The 20,995-nt window shown below is 45.0% G+C and overlaps 1 protein-coding gene across 1 annotated transcript in view; it reads right to left on the reverse strand.

Moving 5' to 3' along the window:
* Positions 1–20,995, reverse strand: part of RNF212B (ring finger protein 212B) — an 84,403-nt gene that overhangs the window by 51,908 nt on the left and 11,500 nt on the right. Inside the window, exons 7-8 of the mRNA XM_040416908.1 lie at positions 14,846–14,903; positions 13,626–13,659 (exon numbers count right to left, since the gene is read on the reverse strand). Coding sequence (XP_040272842.1) covers positions 13,626–13,659; positions 14,846–14,903 — 92 coding nt within the window. The remainder of the gene's footprint in view (positions 1–13,625; positions 13,660–14,845; positions 14,904–20,995) is intronic.

Below are 20,995 nucleotides of genomic sequence, written 5' to 3' on the forward strand. Positions count from 1 at the left end.
AACTTTCTCGAGTACCTCGTAGTGCCCCTGCCACCTAGCCAGGAACTTACTGTCCATGGTCGGTACCAGAACCAAAACCCGATCACGCAGGTTAAAGATCCGGACCAGAGCCTGCAGATTATAGACCCGACTCTGGGCTCGTTGAGCTGCCTCCATATGCTCCCTAACAAGAGGCAACACCGTCTCTATCCGTTCTTGCATCTGTGTAACGTACTCAATAACACTTTTATACGGAGTGGGCTGTTGTTCCCATGCCTCTTTGGCTACATCCAAGAGACCGCGATATAGTAGTTCGAAGGGCGAGAACCCAGTAGAGGCCTGGGGCACCTCTCGCACTGTGAACATGAGATAGGGTAGAAGAAGGTCCCAGTCCTTCCCATCTTTAGCCACCACCCTTTTCAACATATTTTTTAATGTTTGGTTAAACCTTTCTACTAAACCGTCTGTTTGTGGATGGTAAACAGACGTCCGTAGCTGTTTTATGTGCAGCAACTTACAGAGTTTCCTCATCACCTTGGACATAAAAGGGGTCCCCTGGTCAGTCAGAACCTCTTTAGGTAGCCCCACTCGGGAGAACATTTCCATTAGCTCCTTAGCTATCAGTTTAGCCGATGTATGTCACAGTGGCACCGCCTCCGGGTACTGAGTGGCGTAGTCTATGACAACCAAGATGTGTTGGTGTGATGTCCTCTAGCGGACTTCGGTATGGGCCTATGAGGTCTATAGCGATATGCTCAAACGGTACCTCGATGATCGGGAGAGGTACCAAGGGACTATGGAAAAGGTGCTGGGGGCTAGTTGCCTGGCAGGTCGGGCAAGACTTTTAGAATTTGTCCACCTCCCTAAACACACTGGGCTAGTAAAACTGTTGTAGAATCCGGTCCTGTGTTTTCTGCATTCCCAGATGACCCCCGAGAACATGTTGGTGGGCTAACTCTGACACAAGTTTGTGATAAACCTGGGGCACCGCCAACTGTTCAATGGGTTCACCTCGCAGCTGGTTTACCCAATACAACATATCCTGCTGAACCACAAAACGGGGGGAACACCAATTCTGCCCCAGCTTGTTGTGGTTCACCATCTACTATTAATACATTTTCCCAGGCTCGGGATAGGGTGGGGTCCCGGTGTTGTGCAGTACCAAAATTATCCCCGGAGACATTGAGGTCTGCCAGCTCAGGCTCTGGCGGCAAGTCCTCCACGTCTCCCGTCATTACACTCAGTGGGGTTGTCTCCCGCTCTTCCACCGAAGTGGCGGTCATCCCTACCACTGGCCCTTCGGCCTCGGGTTCCCAGTGTTCTGGCCTCCCCCCGGAGCAAGGCCACTCTGCTGGGGTTACCCCTGTCTCATGGGTATCAGTCACTTTCATAGCAGGCCACAGTGCCGGGAAACCCGTGAAACCCGGGAAGCCTCTCCAGATTATAAGTTTGTAGTGTAAGTTTGTGGCAACTGGCACTTCGTGAGTCCACCTGCCGTCCCCTGCGGTTAGAGACACCAGGGCGGTGGGATAGTTTTTTAAGTCCGCATGAATGACCCCGACTTTCCGGCCAGTATACTCAGCCATATCAAGGGGAGCCCTTACTAGGGACACCAGACTCCCTGTGTCCAGCAGGGCCTCCGCTGGAGTGTCTCCCACTTCCACCTGGCACAAGTGATTTAGAGTTTCTGGGGTCCCCGCTGTGCACAGCTTCCTGGCATAAAACGACTGACTCAAGCCATAGTTCGTCTCCATGGGTTCCACCTGATGTGGACAGTCAGCTCGTACATGGCCAGGCTCCCAACACCACTAGCAGACTATCGGAGCCGGATCCATATGGGGAACATCCCGGGCGGGTTTGGTTGGCACAAGTCGCCGGGTCTGGGGTGGAGATTCACAGGATTTGACAGCCCCCCTCCCAAAAGAACCCCCCTGTAGATTCTGGGTAGCCTCATAGCGTTCCACCAGGTCAACCATCTCAAGGGCATTACCTGGCGAGACCAGGCCGATCCATTGCTGGACAGGGGGTGGCAAATCCCTCCAGAACATATCAGCCAATCGTCTATCCAGCATGGCCATAGGACTCAGCACCTCAGGCTGTAGCCATTATTGCAAAAGGTGGAGTAAGTCATAATACTGGGCTCTTGCGGGCTCAGCCGACTTAATCCCCCACTGATGTACCCGCTGGGCCCGGACCAACACATTCACCCCCAGTATTGCCAATATCTCACCCTTCACTTTTTGGTAGTCGGCCGCTTGATCGTCCGGCAAGTTGAACTACACCCGCTGGGAATCGGATGCCAGGAACGGAGCGACGACCACAGCCCACTGGTCTCGGAGTAGCTTCTCCCTTCTGGCCACTTTCTCGTACATCGCCAGGTAGGTTTCGATGTCGTCTGCGGGTGTCATCTTAGGAATCACCGCACGGATTGCCTTCTGGGCATCGTAGACGCTCAGGGTTGCTCCTTCTGTCTGCAAAGCCATCACCTGTTGTAGCAGCAACTGGTTGGTCTCTTGCTGCTGCTTGTTAGCCTCCCGTTGTTGCAGGTTTGTCTCTCGCTGCTGCAGATTAGCCTCCATGAGGCCCTTCACAACAGCCTCCATTTTGACGTGGGACACGGGTTGTAATACCGCTGGTTTGATGTATGACATACCACTGTGCCCAAAAATGCAAACCAAAAAATATTTCGGCATTCACGCCAACCTCACTGCTCATGCCCCCATCCTCCACCAATTGTGGGGATTCGCTCTGGTAGTAGGAAAAGCGGGTGGAGTACAGAGCCAAAATACAAGTTCGTAATTCAAACTTTAGTGTTTATTAACACATGATGCCAAAAACCAAACGTCACTTTTGCAGTGTTGGTGTTACTTCACAGGCAATGGCAAGTTAATAAAACAAAAGTCACCTTGGTGGCAGTTCTGCCTCAGAAAGTTCAAATACAGGCTTTAGGCAGCCTGTTCCCCTGACACACGGGTCTCTGCTCCCAGCCCAGCACAAGCCTCAGATCCCAGCACACAGACCTCCTAAGCTCCACTGTCAGATGGAGGTAATTCTCCCCACCTATCAGTACTGGCTGTTTTTTATGCCTGGCAAAACCCGGCCTGGAACGTCGGGAGTAGTCACCCACCCAGCACTTTGATTACTCCCAGTAAGAGCCGTCCCGGATCAGCTATTACAGCCATGCTAAGTACCAAGGTTTCAAACAGCAACTGCTGCTGACACATAAAAACATAAAAACCGGCTCTTACTCAGCAGAGGCCAGGAACGTTGGTGACACGTACCTATCATCCACGATGATTCCTTGTATCTTCGTACAATATATATATATATATATATATATATATATATATATATAGTAGATGAAAAACGGACAGCACTCCAGGTAAAGGTAGATGGTGTTTATTCTACCTGGAGTGCTGTCCGTTTTTCATCTGCTGTCCGTTTTTCATCTACTATTGACGGGGTAAGCTGCTACATCCCTGGACATAGCACCCTTTCTGTGTTGTTCTTCCGGTGCCGCCATTGTTTTTCTTTTTTTATATATATATATATATATATATATTATATATATATATATATATACACAGTACAGACCAAAAGTTTGGACACACCTTCTCATTCAAAGAGTTTTCTTTATTTTCATGACTATGAAAATTGTAGATTCACACTGAAGGCATCAAAACTATGAATTAACACATGTGGAATTATATACATAACAAACAAGTGTGAAACAACTGAGAATATGTCATATTCTAGGTTCTTCAAAGTAGCCACTTTTTGCTTTGATTACTGCTTTGCACACTCTTGGCATTCTCTTGATGAGCTTCAAGAGGTAGTCCCCTGAAATGGTTTTCACTTCACAGGTATGCCCTGTCAGGTTTAATAAGTGGGATTTCTTGCCTTATAAATGGGGTTGGGACCATCAGTTGCGTTGAGGGGAAGTCAGGTGGATACACAGCTGATAGTCCTACTGAATAGACTGTTAGAATTTGTATTATGGCAAGAAAAAAGCAGCTAAGTAAAGAAAAACGAGTGGCCATCATTACTTTAAGAAATGAAGGTCAGTCAGTCAGCCGAAAAATTGGGAAAACTTTGAAAGTAAGGGCTATTTGACCATGAAGGAGGGTGATGGGGTGCTGCGCCAGATGACCTGGCCTCCACAATCACCGTACCTGAACCCAATCGAGATGGTTTGGGGTGAGCTGGACCGCAGAGTGAAGGCAAAAGGGCCAACAAGTGCTAAGCATCTCTGGGAACTCCTTTAAGACTGTTGGAAGACCATTTCAGGGGACTACCTCTTGAAGCACATCAAGAGAATGCCAAGAGTGTGCAAAGCAGTAATCAAAGCAGTAATCAAAGCAAAAGGTGGCTACTTTGAAGAACCTAGAATATGACATATTTTCAGTTGTTTCACACTTGTTTGTTATGTACAGTACAGACCAAAAGTTTGGACACACCTTCTCATTCAAAGAGTTTTCTTTATTTTCATGACTATGAAGGCATCAAAACTATGAATTAACACATGTGGAATTATATACATAACAAACAAGTGTGAAACAACTGAAAATATGTCATATTCTAGGTTCTTCAAAGTAGCCACCTTTTGCTTTGATTACTGCTTTGCACACTATTGGCATTCTCTTGATGAGCTCCAAGAGGTAGTCCCCTGAAATGGTCTTCCAACAGTCTTGAAGGAGTTCCCAGAGATGCTTAGCACTTGTTGGCCCTTTTGCCTTCTCTCTGCGGTCCAGCTCACCCCAAACCATCTCGATTGGGTTCAGGTCCGGTGACTGTGGAGGCCAGGTCATCTGGCGCAGCACCCCATCACTCTCCTTCATGGTCAAATAGCCCTTACTTTCAAAGTTTTCCCAATTTTTCGGCTGACTGACTGACCTTCATTTCTTAAGGTAATGATGGCCACTCGTTTTTCTTTACTTAGCTAATTTTTTCTTGCCATAATACAAATTCTAACAGTCTATTCAGTAGGACTATCAGCTGTGTATCCACCTGACTTCTCCTCAACGCAACTGATGGTCCCAACCCCATTTATAAGGCAAGAAATCCCACTTATTAAACCTGACAGGGCATACCTGTGAAGTGAAAACCATTTCAGGGGACTACCTCTTGAAGCTCATCAAGAGAATGCCAAGAGTGTGCAAAGCAGTAAATCAAAGCAAAAAGTGGCTACTTTGAAGAACCTAGAATATGACATATTCTCAGTTGTTTCACACTTGTTTGGTTATGTATATAATTCCACATGTGTTAATTCATAGTTTTGATGCCTTCAGTGTGAATCTACAATTTTCATAGTCATGAAAATAAAGAAAACTCTTTAAATGAGAAGGTGTGTCCAAACTTTTGGTCTGTACTGTATATAATTCCACATGTGTTAATTCATAGTTTTGATGCCTTCATAGTCATGAAAAAAAAGAAAACTCTTTGAATGAGAAGGTGTGACCAAACTTTTAGTCTGTACTGTATATATGAAAATATCCCAGAAAATCGTGATACAAATACAACTGTGAACTTTATGTTTTGCAGCTTTGTACAGAAAAGGCCCTGTCCCCAGTGTTACAGACCTGAGATTCAACCCTGATTTGATACTTAAAGGCTATGTACTATGTTGGGGACACTTTTTTTTTATTATTGCATTGTACTCATTTTGAGCAAAAAATAATTTTTTTAAATTGGTCTTTATAAAAAAATATAGCTTCCTTTTTTCTGTACAGAGCTGACATGCTCTAGTAGCACCCTTTGGATTTTCTGTCTTTGTCTTCAGACCAGGAGCAGACAGACTCCTTATGTTTGCTCTCTGACATTACACTGCGTGCAGAATTATTAGGCAAATGAGTATTTTTTTTTTTATATAAATTTCTTTATTCATTTTTCTTAGTATAAAGGACAACATAACATTGGGCAATACGCCCCACATATTACAAACATGTAACATAATAGATATATTCGTGTTCATAATCAGTTAGCGGGGTACACAGACCCCAGGTTCAAGTATTTTAAAACAACAACGGGATCCAATCACAGGGAAATTATCAGCATCTTATCAATTTAAATGTGATTTGGTAAGTGGACAGATAGTATAATGTGCATAGAAGAGATCATGACATTTAAATTGAGGTCAGTGCTAAACCAAGAGTTAGGTTGATTCTCCTCAAGTCATCGTTACCTGCAACCTTGCCTAAGCTCCCCCTCAGCTGCTCCGTCAGTACCATTCCGTTAGTGTAAACGGTTCCATGATGGAGTGCAATTCCGCAATGGACATGTACTTTACCAAGTATCTTTTCCATTTCTGAAACAATTTCTGCGTATGTTTTTCTTTTGTTTGAAAAATCATTGATCTTTCCATATAGAACAAAGCTTTTAACTGGTGGAGTATTTCTGCAATAGTGGGTAATTCTGGTTGCAGCCACCTTTGTAGTATCATTCGTTTAGTAATAATACAAAGTGAATGGAACAACTGGGGGGGGGGTGTTTTCCTCTTTCCTCCTCTGCATCGTAGTGGAATATGTACAATAAAGGATTCAGTGTAAATCTTAGTCCCCATATCTCAAATGCCACATCACTAACAGCAGACCATAGCTGAGTACATTGTGTACAGGACCATAATCCATGGAAAAGGTCTGTATATCCCAGTCCACACTTGGGGCAGTTTGTTACGCGATCAGGCCTAAGTGGATGAGGTGGAATGTTAAAACCGTAGATCGCTTTGTGCATGATACGTAGCTGGGTGTCTCTCCACACCTCATTAATAATGAACTTACGCACCTTCAGCCATCCTTTTATTATACATTGCTCCTCCCACTGGCTAAAGTCGCCCATTTTATTGTATCGTGAGTCTTCCTGCCTTAGACCATAATAAAGATGAGAGACTGACGTTTTCCCACCCCCCAAACCTAGTAGTTTGTCTATAGCATTCTGTCCTATTTCTTTGTGTACCATAACCAAATTGGAATGTATAGCCATTTTAATTTGTGCAAACTGGATCGTTTGAAATCTGGTTAAGGAGTATGTTTCTATTAATTCCTCACGGCTCAACCAACGGGGTTCTGAGGCGTGTAGTAGGTGTTTGACCAACCAGATCCCCTTATCTCTCCACTCCTTAAACAAGCTATTAGTACGACCCAACAGAAACTCTGGGTTCCCCCATAGCGGAAGGTGCTTTGAAATCCTAAACGGTAGCCAGTACGCCCTACGTAGTATGCGCCATGTTGCTATTGTGTCTTTAAATAGGATTGAAGACTTAATATAGGTTGGTAAATTGGGTAGCCTAGCATGTAGTAGGGCACTCAACGACCAAGGAGCGCAATATGCCCTTTCTAGTGATAACGCAGAGTAATAACTAGTGTTATTAACCCAGTCCGCTATATGGCCTAGCCATACAGGCAAGGTATATCGCCTACAGTCAGGAAAGACAATTCCTTGGGAGCTACACCTAATTCCTTGGGAGCTATTAACTTTTGTATATTAATCCTGGGGCGTTTGCCGTGCCATAAGAATCTAACAAAAGCAGAGCGGATTTTATTAATGTCATTATGCTTCAATAGTAGGGGATTGTCTGCAAAGGGTAGAGAAGTTTTGCCATTGACATCATTTTTAACAGGTGATTTCTGCCCATCAGTGAAAGGGGAAGGCGTGCCACTGTTTTATTCCCTGAGAATCTTTTCTATTAAGGGGGTAAAGTTCAACCTATATATAGATTCCATATTTCTTCCTATTGATACCAAGGTACGTGATAAAGGTTCGGGCTATAGGTATTCCTTCTATTGCTATTATCCCGTTCACCTCCGTCCTATCATTCAGAATAGTATTTCACTTTGTCATTGTTGATTTTCAGTCCCGAAAATGAATCCAAAGCTGGATATTGTTTGAAGCACCTTAGAAGATGTCCTCACCGGGTCTTCCATAAATAGCACTATGGTCATCCGCAAATAGGGCTACCTTCATGCTACGGGAACCAATCTCTAGCCCTTTATAGAGTTCTGGGGAGTCAAGATATCTGGCCAATGGTTCAATTGCTAAGTCAAATAGGAGGGGGGACAGGGGACACCCCTGCCGCGTTCCTCTTCCTAACGCAAACTCCGGGGACAGAAACCCAGTCATAGAAATCCTAGCTGTGGGATTGGAATAAATCGCCGTCAAATAGGTACGAAAACTACCTCGAAAACCCAACACGTCTAATATTTGGTTGAGCCACGACCAGCTTATGCTGTCGAAGGCTTTTTTGGTATCCAGTGTGACCACCGCTGGGGTTAGGTCTTTGTATCTAGGGGATTTCGCCACCGAAAGAGCCAGCAACACTTTTCGTATATTCGTTACCGCAGATCTCCCCTTAACAAATCCCACCTGCAATGGTGACACTAGGGAAGGGAGAATTTCTGCCATTCTATTTGCCAGAATTTTAGAGAGTATTTTCATGTCTTGGTTGATAAGGGAGATTGGCCTATAAGATGCCGGATCTTCAGCATCTTTACCTTTTTTATAAATAAGGGATATCAACGCTGTATTCATCTGATCAGGGATACTCTGTCCTTCCAGGACAGAGGAGTATAGTGTAGTTAAGGTAGGAGTTATTTGCTGGGTTAGTGCTTTGTAAAAATCAGATGTATAGCCGTCTGGGCCTGGAGCTTTCCCCGTGGGGAACGATTTTATGGTAGCTTGCCGCTGTGATTGGGGCATTTAGTACTAACAAATGATCTTCCGTAAGTGTAGGCAATGACAGAGTTTCCAAAAACTGCCTTCCCAACTCCCTATTATTTTCCTTCTCTTCATAAAACCTGGCAAAGTATTCCCCCATAACCTTGGTTATTTGTTGGGGATTGTGTATCCTAGTATTGTCGCCCGTACGAATGCTGTGAATATGTGTCTTCTGTCTCCTCCCCTTCGCCAGTGACGCCAAAAGTTTGCCAGACTTATGTCCAAATTTATGTAAATCTCTATCTAGTTTAGTTTTTTTACAATGTTCTATTTTTTCTACCCAGTCCTCAAATTCTCTCTGGGCTGTGGACCACTGCTCTTTATGTATCAAGGTTTTATCTGCTAGTTAAGTATTGTATGCGTTCCTCAGTTTTTCACTAGCAGCTTGATATCGTGCTCTCGCTAACTTTTCAATGGAGGATACATAGGCTATTAGACGGCCCCGTAGGACAGCCTTCCCTGTTTCCCAAAACAGTGCAGGCGTATGGACGTGTTCCTGATTGTCCCCAAAATACTCCATCCACCAACCCTGCAACATCTGTTGAAAGTTATCATCTGGCAGGAGAAAGCTAGGAAATCTCCAGATATAATCTTGTCCCCTGGGGAAAAGATCTGTAAGTTCGAGTAAGAGCGGGGCGTGATCTGATATAATCAGATCGCCTATGGTAATTTTGTTCACCTTACCTAAAATGCTCGGGGACAAAAACAGGTAATCTATCCGTGACCAGCTATCATGGACATGTGAGTAGTGTGTATACTCTCTGCCCTGCGGGTGTCGCAGCCTCCAGCAGTCCTTCAAACCTGTGAATGCTGCAAAGTCCTGTAGTGTGTGCACCTGTTTTTTATTTCCGTCATTTCTCCTGTCTTCAAGGGTATGCATCACTAGATTAAAATCTCCACCTACTATCTTATGCGGATGAGTATCTCTCGCTAATTTGCTGCTTACTTTTTCTAGAAAGCTTTTTTGATCTCGGTTAGGTGCGTATATATTATATATGCTATAATCTCCAAATGGACCTGAGATATGAGTGTGCAATAATCTGCCTTCTGAGTCCGAGTCAGTGGCATTCAGTGTATGTGGAATATGGCGTCCTATCAACGTCAGTACTCCTCCCTTCCTTCCTACTGCCGCTGATCCATAAACCGTACCCACCCAGAGCTTTTTCATTCTGGAAAAATCGTCTCCAGCAAGATGTGTTTCTTGCAGTAACGCTATATCGGCTTTCAGCCTTTTAAGTTGCCTGAGAACTTTCATACGCTTATTTGGAGACCTCAACCCCTTTACGTTCCATGAAATGACTTTCATGTAATTCCCCTACAAGTTGTATTGTGACTTTTGTTATTCGGTATAATATATAGGGAGAAGAGCAATGCCCATCTCCAACGGAGAGACCACCTCCCAGCAGAGCAATCCCTCCCTCGCCACATGATCTCTTTGCACATTTCTAATTTACCTGTAACAGGTATCCCTGTAACTTGAAGAAACAACATAAACTGTAAAAATATAACAGGCATAGATAGCAACAACATATATACTCTATCTGGATCACCACTCCAGTAGTATAGACCTTCCTTTTTTCTGGTATACACGGTTAACTAGTGCGCAACTGTATCTCACCGTCAGTGTAATATTCTTGTTAAAGTCCCCTTTTCTGTTTTACCGTCCATGAGAGGAGAGGTCAGTCCACCCGGTGAGTGACGTGCTGTCTGGCGTAGGACCGCTGTTCCTTCGGCGATCCACGGTTCGAGGATTTAGAAGAAGCCGGAATTCGACTCCAGCTGTTGTTCATGTTGGGATCCTCAGGTGTCTTTTGCCTCTGTCTTTTCGCCGGACCTTCTTCGTCTTCATCTTGATTCAAGAAGTTTTCTGCTTCTTGGGGTTCAGTGAAATGACAGAATGTGCCGTCTCCCTTATTAATTTTCAGCACTGCCGGGTACAACAATTGGAACTTGATTCCTTTTCTGTAAAGTTCCGTGCATATTGCGCTGAAAGCCCTGCGCTTTTTCGTAGTTTCTACTGAGTAATCAGCAAATAGCAATGCTTTATGGCCACGGATAATCAAAGGCTCCCTTCTCACCCTGTAGGCCTTCAGAATGTCCTCCTTGTCCGAGTAATCCAGGTATTTGCAGATGACTTGGCGGGGTCTTTGTCTATCAGACGGAGATGAGGGTGGCTCTCTTAGGGGTCCCACTCGATGTGCCCTCTCTACTTTTCGCCTCCCTTGTAGGCCTAATGCTTGCTGCAGGTCCGATTCAAATAAGCGACGTAGGTCTTGTGGCGGTATTAATTCCGGGATCCCTACTAGTCGTAAATTACTTCTTCTGGACCTGTTCTCAAGGTCCTCTACTTTTTCCTGTAACTTGACTACTAATTGTGCCATGTCTTTGTGCTGCCTTGCTGTATCTGCAGCATCCTCCTCAATGCATTCCACCCGCTGTTCCAGTTCTTGAAATCTGTGGTCATGCAGTGCCACTTCTTCTTGCAGCTTATTTAATGCTGACTGTATGGTAGAGGACAGCGAGGCTATGAGGTCTGGGGCAAGCTGTTTGGCTACTTCTATCGCCAGCTGTTTTAAGTCTGTAGATCCCCCTGCCCCTTCAAACATATCCACTTGGGTGTTTTCCTCACCCACCGCTTTCTGATCTGCGTCCGGCACCGCTGGTGATGGGGTCGGCGCCATCTTGAGAAGCTCCCTGTCTGCCTCGGGAGCAACGCGGTTGGGGAGAGTTGTTCTGTGCCCGCTCCGGAGCAGATATCTCTCCATGCGCTTCGTAGAGGCTGATCGGGGAAGCCGGTGGAGCGGGTCTGCTATAACCGACGGTGAGGAGCTGCGGTTACCGCGTCCTCACATACCAGCGCCGGAACCGGAAGTCGCAAATGAGTATTTTGACCACATCATCCTCTTTATGCATGTTGTCTTACTCCAAGCTGTATAGGCTCGAAAGCCTACTACCAATTAAGCATATTAGGTGATGTGCATCTCTGTAATGAGAAGGGGTGTGGTCTAATGACATCAACACCCTATATTAGGTGTGCATAATTATTAGGCAACTTCCTTTCCTTTGGCAAAATGGGTCAAAAGAAGGACTTGACAGGCTCAGAAAAGTCAAAAATAGTGAGATATCTTGCAGAGGGATGCAGCACTCTTAAAATTGCAAAGCTTCTGAAGCGTGATCATCGAACAATCAAGCGTTTCATTCAAAATAGTCAACAGGGTCGCAAGAAGCGTGTGGAAAAACCAAGGCGCAAAATAACTGCCCATGAACTGAGAAAAGTCAAGCGTGCAGCTGCCAAGATGCCACTTGCCACCAGTTTGGCCATATTTCAGAGCGACATCACTGGAGTGCCCAAAAGCACAAGGTGTGCAATACTCAGAGACATGGCCAAGGTAAGAAAGGCTGAAAGACGACCACCACTGAACAAGACACACAAGCTGAAACGTCAAGACTGGGCCAAGAAATATCTCAAGACTGATTTTTCTAAGGTTTTATGGACTGATGAAATGAGAGTGAGTCTTGATGGGCCAGATGGATGGGCCCGTGGCTGGATTGGTAAAGTGCAGAGAGCTCCAGTCCGACTCAGACGCCAGCAAGGTGGAGGTGGAGTACTGGTTTGGGCTGGTATCATCAAAGATGAGCTTGTGGGGCCTTTTCGGGTTGAGGATGGAGTCAAGCTCAACTCCCAGTCCTACTGCCAGTTTCTGGAAGACACCTTCTTCAAGCAGTGGTACAGGAAGAAGTCTGCATCCTTCAAGAAAAACATGATTTTCATGCAGGACAATGCTCCATCACACGCGTCCAAGTACTCCACAGCGTGGCTGGCAAGAAAGGGTATAAAAGAAGAAAATCTAATGACATGGCCTCCTTGTTCACCTGATCTGAACCCCATTGAGAACCTGTGGTCCATCATCAAATGTGAGATTTACAAGGAGGGAAAACAGTACACCTCTCTGAACAGTGTCTGGGAGGCTGTGGTTGCTGCTGCACGCAATGTTGATGGTGAACAGATCAAAACACTGACAGAATCCATGGATGGCAGGCTTTTGAGTGTCCTTGCAAAGAAAGGTGGCTATATTGGTCACTGATTTGTTTTTGTTTTGTTTTTGAATGTCAGAAATGTATATTTGTGAATGTTGAGATGTAATATTGGTTTCACTGGTAAAAATAAATAATTGAAATGGGTATATATTAGTTTTTTGTTAAGTTGCCTAATAATTATGCACAGTAATAGTCACCTGCACACACAGATATCCCCCTAAAATAGCTAAAACTAAAAACAAACTAAAAACTACTTCCAAAAATATTCAGCTTTGATATTAATGAGTTTTTTTGGGTTCATTGAGAACATGGTTGTTGTTCAATAATAAAATTAATCCTCAAAAATACAACTTGCCTAATAATTCTGCACTCCCTGTATAAACACTCATTATAGCTCGGTTCTAATGTTACTGATAAGAATGTGGCTTAAATAAGTGTTTATGACCTCTTAGTAATTCAGAGTTAAGGAACAAAGTGAAAGTGATAGTACCAGTCACACAGCTAGAAAAACAGTTAACCCTTTTGTGACAGAACAGCTCAATATTTTTAATAAAGGCCAATTGAGAAAAGGATTTTTAGCCAAAAATGATGAAAATGCAATCATAAAAAAATTGCCTCCGAAAGGTGTGCATAGCCTTTAAAATAGGGACATGAACTGTTCTCTGTAATATGGTTCTCTAGTCATAACCCATCCCCCTGCCCATGCCTATATCACAGGCACAATTAATTCTGGGTTGGCAGGTGTCACAGTAGTAGCAATATACTTCACACTGGGTGCTCTTGCTCACTTCCTGTGATGTCCTAGATGGAGAAGAGAGGACAACCTTGCATTCTAAATCAAAATTTTGAGACATGCTGTCTACCGACAGTGGCCGAAAGTTTATCAGTAGATAACTTACCGATAGGACATGCTGTGACCAGACATAGGGGAACCTGAAAATACATTCAAATTGCAGTTACTCCATTTTTTTTTCAATTTTACATAATTGTCAATAGAATATATATGGTTCCGTTTCTGTAATTTGTGTATTTATTTAAATCCAGCGATAGATTCACTCAGTGATTCACAGCCAAACCTGGGTTTGGCAACCTGCGGTACTCCAGCTGATGTGAAACCAATTCCCAGCATGCTCCATCTATTTCTATGAGAGTTCTGAGAAGAGCAGAGCAAGTATGCATGATGGTAGTTGTAGTTTCACAACAGTTGGAGTGCTGCAGATTGCCCACCCTGGACCTGTATGAGTGACAGAGAGATAACTGTCAATCAGTGAGTGGGACCGCCCACTGAACAGTGGACAAAGGTGTGTCTGTCAGGGGTGTAACTAGGAAAGGCTGAGTCCCATAGCAAACTTTGAAATAGGGCCCCCCTCTATTGAGCATAAACAATAGACACCAAAATGCACACTATTGTGAGTATGAGGCCTAAGGGCTCATTCAGACGGCCGTATGCTGTCCGCAAAAATACTGAATGCTATCCGTTTTTTTGCGGATCTGCAAAAAAAATGAAACATGTCCTATACTTGTCCGTGAAAATCAGGACATGGCCCCATTGAAGTCTATGGGTCCGCAAAAATACTGAATGCTATCCGTTTTTTGCAGATCCGTTTTTTTGCGGATCCGCAAAAAAACGGATAGCATTCAGTATTTTTGCGGACAGCATACGGCCGTCTGAATGAGCCCTAACTCTGTAGCACTGTCTGACCTGACAGTTCCAGGCAGTTCAGGAAGAAGAGGACTGTGGAGGATGTGCTGCATACACTGAAAATAATGCTGCACATCCTCCACTCTTTTTATTGACTGTGTGCGCTGTAGCAGTCGCTATGGCTGCTATAGTGGCAGTCATGCCCCGATGGAATTCTTGTTTTCAATACCCCTTCCCTTTATCCACATCCTCTCCCATCCCTTGGTTGAACTTGGTGGACATGGTGTAACCATCTTCAGCAACCAATTATACCTATACACTAACTGGGTAGTGACTGACAGCTATCTATGTATACACACTTACACAGGAAAGACTATCAATCACTGATGATAACACCTCCTCTGTGTTCAACTGTGCTAACAAAGTTCTCAGCCCCCTCTCAGCACAGTTTGTATTAAATATCTGTGATGTTCTTACCCTGGCTGGAACTTAATGAGGTGGCTCTGTCTTGAGCTCTACTGGTTGATGCTGATTGCTTAAAATAATAAATTACATTTGTTTAATTTAAATACAATAAATACTCAACTACAATATTTATTGAAAACAAATACTAATAAAAGGCAAATACACACAGTGAAGGACTCAAGTGTGAGAATAATGTAGAAAGACAGATGCATGATATTCTCTTTTTTTGGCCAGAATGCTTTGTCTTAGGCCAGTGATGCCCAACCTACGGCCCGCGGGCCAAATGCGGCCCGCGAAGCCGTGTCATGCGGCCAGCGCAGTGACCGGACTTTATCAGTGCAGGGCGCACTGCGAACGGCACAGGCAGCAAAGCGATGCTGCCTGTGCCTGCAATCTCCCCGCCTAGCGCCGCCTCCTAGCTAATTTATTCACTGCACTTGCCTCTGTGAAATTGAAGAGAAGAGCCGTAATCTCGCAGAGGCATCGAAGTGCGCATGCATCGTCTTCCTGGCCTCTGCCAGTGCGCCTGTGCGAGATTACGGCGCCTCTCTTCAATTTCACAGAGGCAAGTTCAGTGAATAAATTAGCTAGGAAGCGGCTCTGGGTGGGGGGGATATCTGTGGAGGACACTGAAGGGGGGGGGGGGGTCTGTGGAGGACACTGAAGGGGGGGGATCTGTGGAGGACACTGAAGGGGGGGATCTGTGGAGGACACTGAAGGGGGGGATCTGTGGGGGACACTGAAGGGGGGGATCTGTGGAGGACACTGAAGGGGGGGATCTGTGGAGGACACTGAAGGGGGGGATCTGTGGAGGACACTGAAGGGGGGGGGGATCTGTGGAGGACACTGAAGGGGGGGGATCTGTGGAGGACACTGAAGGGGGGATCTGTGGAGGACACTGAAGGGGGGGATCTGTGGAGGACACTGAAGGGGGGGATCTGTGGAGGACACTGAAGGGGGGGATCTGTGGAGGCCACTGAAGGGGGGGATCTGTGGAGGACACTGAAGGGGGGGATCTGTGGAGGACACTGAAGGGGGGGATCTGTGGAGGACACTGAAGGGGGGATCTGTGGAGGACACTGAAGGGGGGGATCTGTGGAGGACACTGAAGGGGGGATCTGTGGAGGACACTGAAGGGGGCGGATCTGTGGAGGACACTGAAGGGGGGATCTGTGGACGACACTGAAGGGGGGGGATCTGGAGTGGTGTTTGGGTGGGAGCTCTGGAAGGAGTGGGAGGTCCAATAGGTATGTGGGGGTGGGAGATCCGGGAGGGGGGGCCCATAATTTTTTTTTTTGCTATGGGGCCTAGTCATTTCTAGCTACGCCCCTGATTGTTAAGATTGGGCGGGCACTGGAGCGATAGAGCGCCCTGCTGTAGGAGAAGCCGGCGGGAGATTAAAGGAGGAGGGGCCAGCTCCTGGTGGTGTCGGGCACACGGCACAAGCATGGCGGTGGAGGATCTGACTGAAGCCTAAAGACCAGACATCAAGGTAGACCTGCAGAAGAAGGTGACAGCGCAGTATGTGATGTATACATGTGTGTAATGTATGTGGTGCAGTGTGTGATCATCACATACTGCACTACATACATTACACACATATATACATCACATGCCCCCTCACAGTAATAATGCCAAGATATATGCCCTCTTCACAAACTTAATGCTCACACATGCCCCCTCACAGTAGTTATGCCCAGATATGTGCCCCCTCACAGTAATAATGCCAAGATATGTGCCCTCTTCACAGATGTAATGCTCACACATGCCCCCTCACAGTAGTTATGCCCAGATATGTGCCCCCTCACAGTAGTTATGCCCAGATATGTGCCCTCTGCACAGTAGTTATGCCCTGATATGTGCCCCCTCACAGTAGTTATGCCCTGATATGTGCCCCCTCACAGTAGTTATGCCCAGATATGTGCCCCCTCACAGTAGTTATGCCCAGATATGTGCCCCCTCACAGTAGTTATGCCAGATATGTGCCCTCTTCACAGTAGTAATTCTCACACGTGCCCCCTCATAGCGTTTGCATTTCTTTCTGGCAAAGCTACCTGGTTCCGGCCCGCGAAATTTATACCAAGTCTAGTGCGGCCCTCAGACGAAAAATGGTTGGGCACCACTGTCTGAAATGCTTATACTTTTGACGTGTGCTCAAATATATGAGAACAAATAATACATTGCAGTTAGTTAGGGACCATGCCTGTATGGATGTGAATCTGGGTAGTACATAGGGGATCAGTGGGGGTCCCAGTGGTTAGACCTCCACCAGTTAGTAACTTGAAAACTTGGCACAATGCCTTTAAATAAGATTTAGGAGGTATGTGTTTTAATAAGAAACTAGACAAAGGAACAAGGGAGCACAATCTGAAATTAGTTGGGGAAATTAGAGACAATGTCAGGAAATAGTATTTTACTGATAGAACACTAAATGCTTGGAGATGTGAGTGAAAATCAAAGTGAATTTAAACATGTCTAGGATATACATATAGCTATTCCAAGATTAAAATAAACAGGAAATAATACAAGGACAGACTTAAAGGAGAGTGTGATCTTTTTCGGTCATCATTCTTCTATGTTTCTATACAGAATAGTGAGGGAGAAAATATGGAAGGTAGAAAGAGGGAGAAAGAGAGAGGAAAAGGCAAAAATATAAACATGTTTCCTCATTACCTTCCTTGCAGAGAAAGACAAGACCCCCTCCACACACAGACACACACAAAAAGCATTAAAATACTGACAAGGTTTAAAAGACTGCTGTTTCTGCACATGAACACTAGATGGTGCAAGTGGAAAGCACTGAATGATTTGTTACAGAATGCTGCATACCACAAAGTATTGCACATAGGTTAGTCCGGTGTGCAAGAAGAAAAATGTGTGAGCAATAGAAGTCTCATACATTTAAATAGGAATAATCGGATATTAATTCAACATGTGAGAAGACCAAAGTGATTAGTCCCCACTGATCTCCAGAATGAAAGAACTGCATAGAACACCCTTGGTCCGTCTCAGAGATTTCAGTCACTTGAAATCTGACACAGTTGCTTTCCATGGACGGAGATTATCGGGAACATTATCGGGAACACAATGGTCACACAAATGTTTGCTCCTCACATGCCAAGGGATGTCCATTATCACCTCGCTCTTCGATTTGGCTATAGAGCCCCTGGCTCAGTTGATACATATGGTTCATGAGGTGGTTGTCTGAAATATGGGTGCATGGAGGAGATAATCTCCTTATACGAGGACGGTTACCGTATTTTTGGATAAGGTGGAGCAATCTTTGCCTCATATCATGAAACTAAAAGCTCATGCACACGACCGTATGTATTTTGCGGTCGCAAAAAAGTGATCCACAAAAAATACAGGTGACGTCTGTGTGCACTCCGTATTTGCAATACGGAACAGCTGGCCCTTAATAGACATTCCTGTCCTTGTCCGTAATGCGGACAATATATAGGACATCTATTTTTTGAGGAACGGAAATACGGACATATGGAAACGGAATGTAACACGGATGTACCCTTCCGTTTTTTTTGCAGACCATTGAAAGGAATGGTTCCGCATATGGTCCGCAAAAAAAAAAGGACACGGAAAGAAAATACGTTAGTGAGGCTAAGATTGCCCCTCTGCAAAGCAGCACCTACATTTAAATATTTAGTGGCGCAGGTGTCATCTCGCCAACAGGATTATATCAATCTGAATTTGGTCCCCTTACTTGATAAAGCACTCGGATGGTGACACCTGGTGCAAGCTACCACTTTCAGTTATTGGTAGAGCTAATTTAGTAATGATGATGTTGATGCCACAGTTTCTTTATATATTACACAACAGTCCTATATGGGATACCAATGCACCACCTTTTATAAATTCAAGGTCTGTTCAGGTTCTTAATATGGAGCAAGTAGTCTCTGATAATCCGTTTGGAAGCTGCATGCTGCTGTTTTTGTCCGGCCGCCTCTCGGCATGTTTGCCATGCTGTGGCCGCATCTCCCGCCCATCCCAATCTAGTGAATAGGGCGGGCTGGACTTCCGGCATCACACTTGTGTAAGTGTTAGTATGGGTCCGGTAGGCTGTTCCCTGCTGAAACAGCCCTGCCGGACAAACCTAACGCTAGTGGGAAAGTAGCTACTATGACTAAAGCTGCACTAGATGAGTAATCATATGACCTTCCCGAACACAGAACAGTGGTTGGAGTTGACTGGCTTTAGTATATGTATCTAACAGTACTTGAAAAGGTGCCAGTGAGGACTGAAACTTTGCTTTAAAACAATGGGTGAATAATCCTACACTGGGCTGGAAGCTACTGGAGTGCTGCTACATTCCTTCTATTGTATCAACAGTAGTTAAATAGGACTGGGGTATTGTAATCCAACAGTCTCTGTAATTTGTATCCACAACAACGTAAATCTCCGACCTGTTGTCTACCAACCTGTTGTCCAGGTTTGACCTGTCTCAGTCTTTCAACTACTCAGCCTGTGAGTGTCAATATATGCTCTATCTGCTCTCTGCCTTGTTTGTTGGTGGTACACCAGGTGTCCTATCTTAGGCTACTTTCACACTAGCATTAAAGTTTTCCGGTATTGAGTTCCGTCATAGGGCTCAATACCGGGAAAAATGCATCAGTTTTATCCTAATGCATTCTAAATGGAAAGCAATCCGTTCAGTATGCATCAGGATGTCTTCTGTCCCTTTTACGGTATTTGACCGGAGAAAATACCGCAGCATGCGGCAGTATTTTCTCCAGCCAAAATTCTGGAACACTTGCCGTATTGCTGGATCCGGCATTCATTTCCATTGAAATGTATTAATGCTGGATCCGGTACCAAGTGTTCATGAAATTGCCGCATTTATGGATCTGGTTTTACGGTCTGCACATGCGCAGACCGTTAAAAATGTGAAATAAATAAAGAAATACCGGATCCGTTTTTCAGGATGACACCGGAGAGACGGATCCGGTACTTCAATGCATTTGTCAAACGGATCCGGAAACAAATGATATCTGTTTGCATACAGATTTCCGGATCCGGCAGGCTGTTCCGGCAATGGAACTGCCTGCCGGATTCTTCTAACGCCAGTGTGAAATTACCCTTACTGGTTCTCCTGCTGGACCTGTGCTGTAGCCCACGTTTCACAGGCTCCACTACACGGGAAGAAGCTGCAAACCAGTCGGAAGGTTCCCGCTGTCCTCTGTACTGAACAGCCTCGGCACTTCAGTGCGCTGACTGCCTCTCCAGCCGACTCTGCACACAGCTCTGCTCTACACACACTGGACTGCCTTTCTCCCTGCCCAACACCTTTTTTTTTTTTCCGTTATTCACTCTGATTTCTCAATTTCTCGTTATCCATTTACTCGCGGAGAGGCTGTTGCGGCTATTCTGATTGAGATCTTGCGGCGGCGGACGTGTGACGTCACCACGCCAGTGGCTGGGCGCAGTGACATCAGTGACGTATATTTTGTTTTTCTTTTAACCTGATTAACCCCTGAAAAGCTTTAATTGTAGTAATTTGTCACAAATCGAATTTCTTTGTAAAATTAGTTGAAGCAGCCGAATGAAATTTTTCATAGCTTCGCTCATCGTTAATTATATCACATAAAAGAGGGGAAATTTTGAAAATCTACTGAATATCTATTGCAAAAATACAGGAGGCGACACCTCCTTTACTTTCTCCTTGTGCTTGCGTTTATTTCCAAACAGAATACCTTTTCAATGTCGCCACCTCTTCTCCCTTCTGTGACTTTCCACTCTCATGTTACCCATCATACCAAGTAACCATAAAGGTCTAATGAAGCATATTTTTGGTGGCCACCAGACTAGTCACCTAGAGATAGTGGCTGCATGGAGTGCTGTTCTTCCAGTTGAATACGATGGACTCTGTGTGTCCAATTCTGATGTGAACATCGTCTACACATATCACAATAAGGCTACATGCACACGACCATATGTGTTTTGCGGACCGCAAATTGCGGATTTAAAAAAAAAAAACGGATGACATCCGTTTGCCATCCTTTTTTTTTTTTTGCGGATCCATTGTAACAATGCCTAAAACCGACAAGAATAGGACATGTTCTATTTTTTTGCGGGGCTACGGAATGGACATACTGATGCGGACAGCACAAGGTGTGCTGTCCGCATTTTTTGCGGACCCATTGAAATGAA

This window comes from Bufo bufo, chromosome 2 (genome assembly GCF_905171765.1).
Source record: "Bufo bufo chromosome 2, aBufBuf1.1, whole genome shotgun sequence".
Taxonomy (NCBI): Eukaryota; Metazoa; Chordata; class Amphibia; order Anura; family Bufonidae; genus Bufo; species Bufo bufo.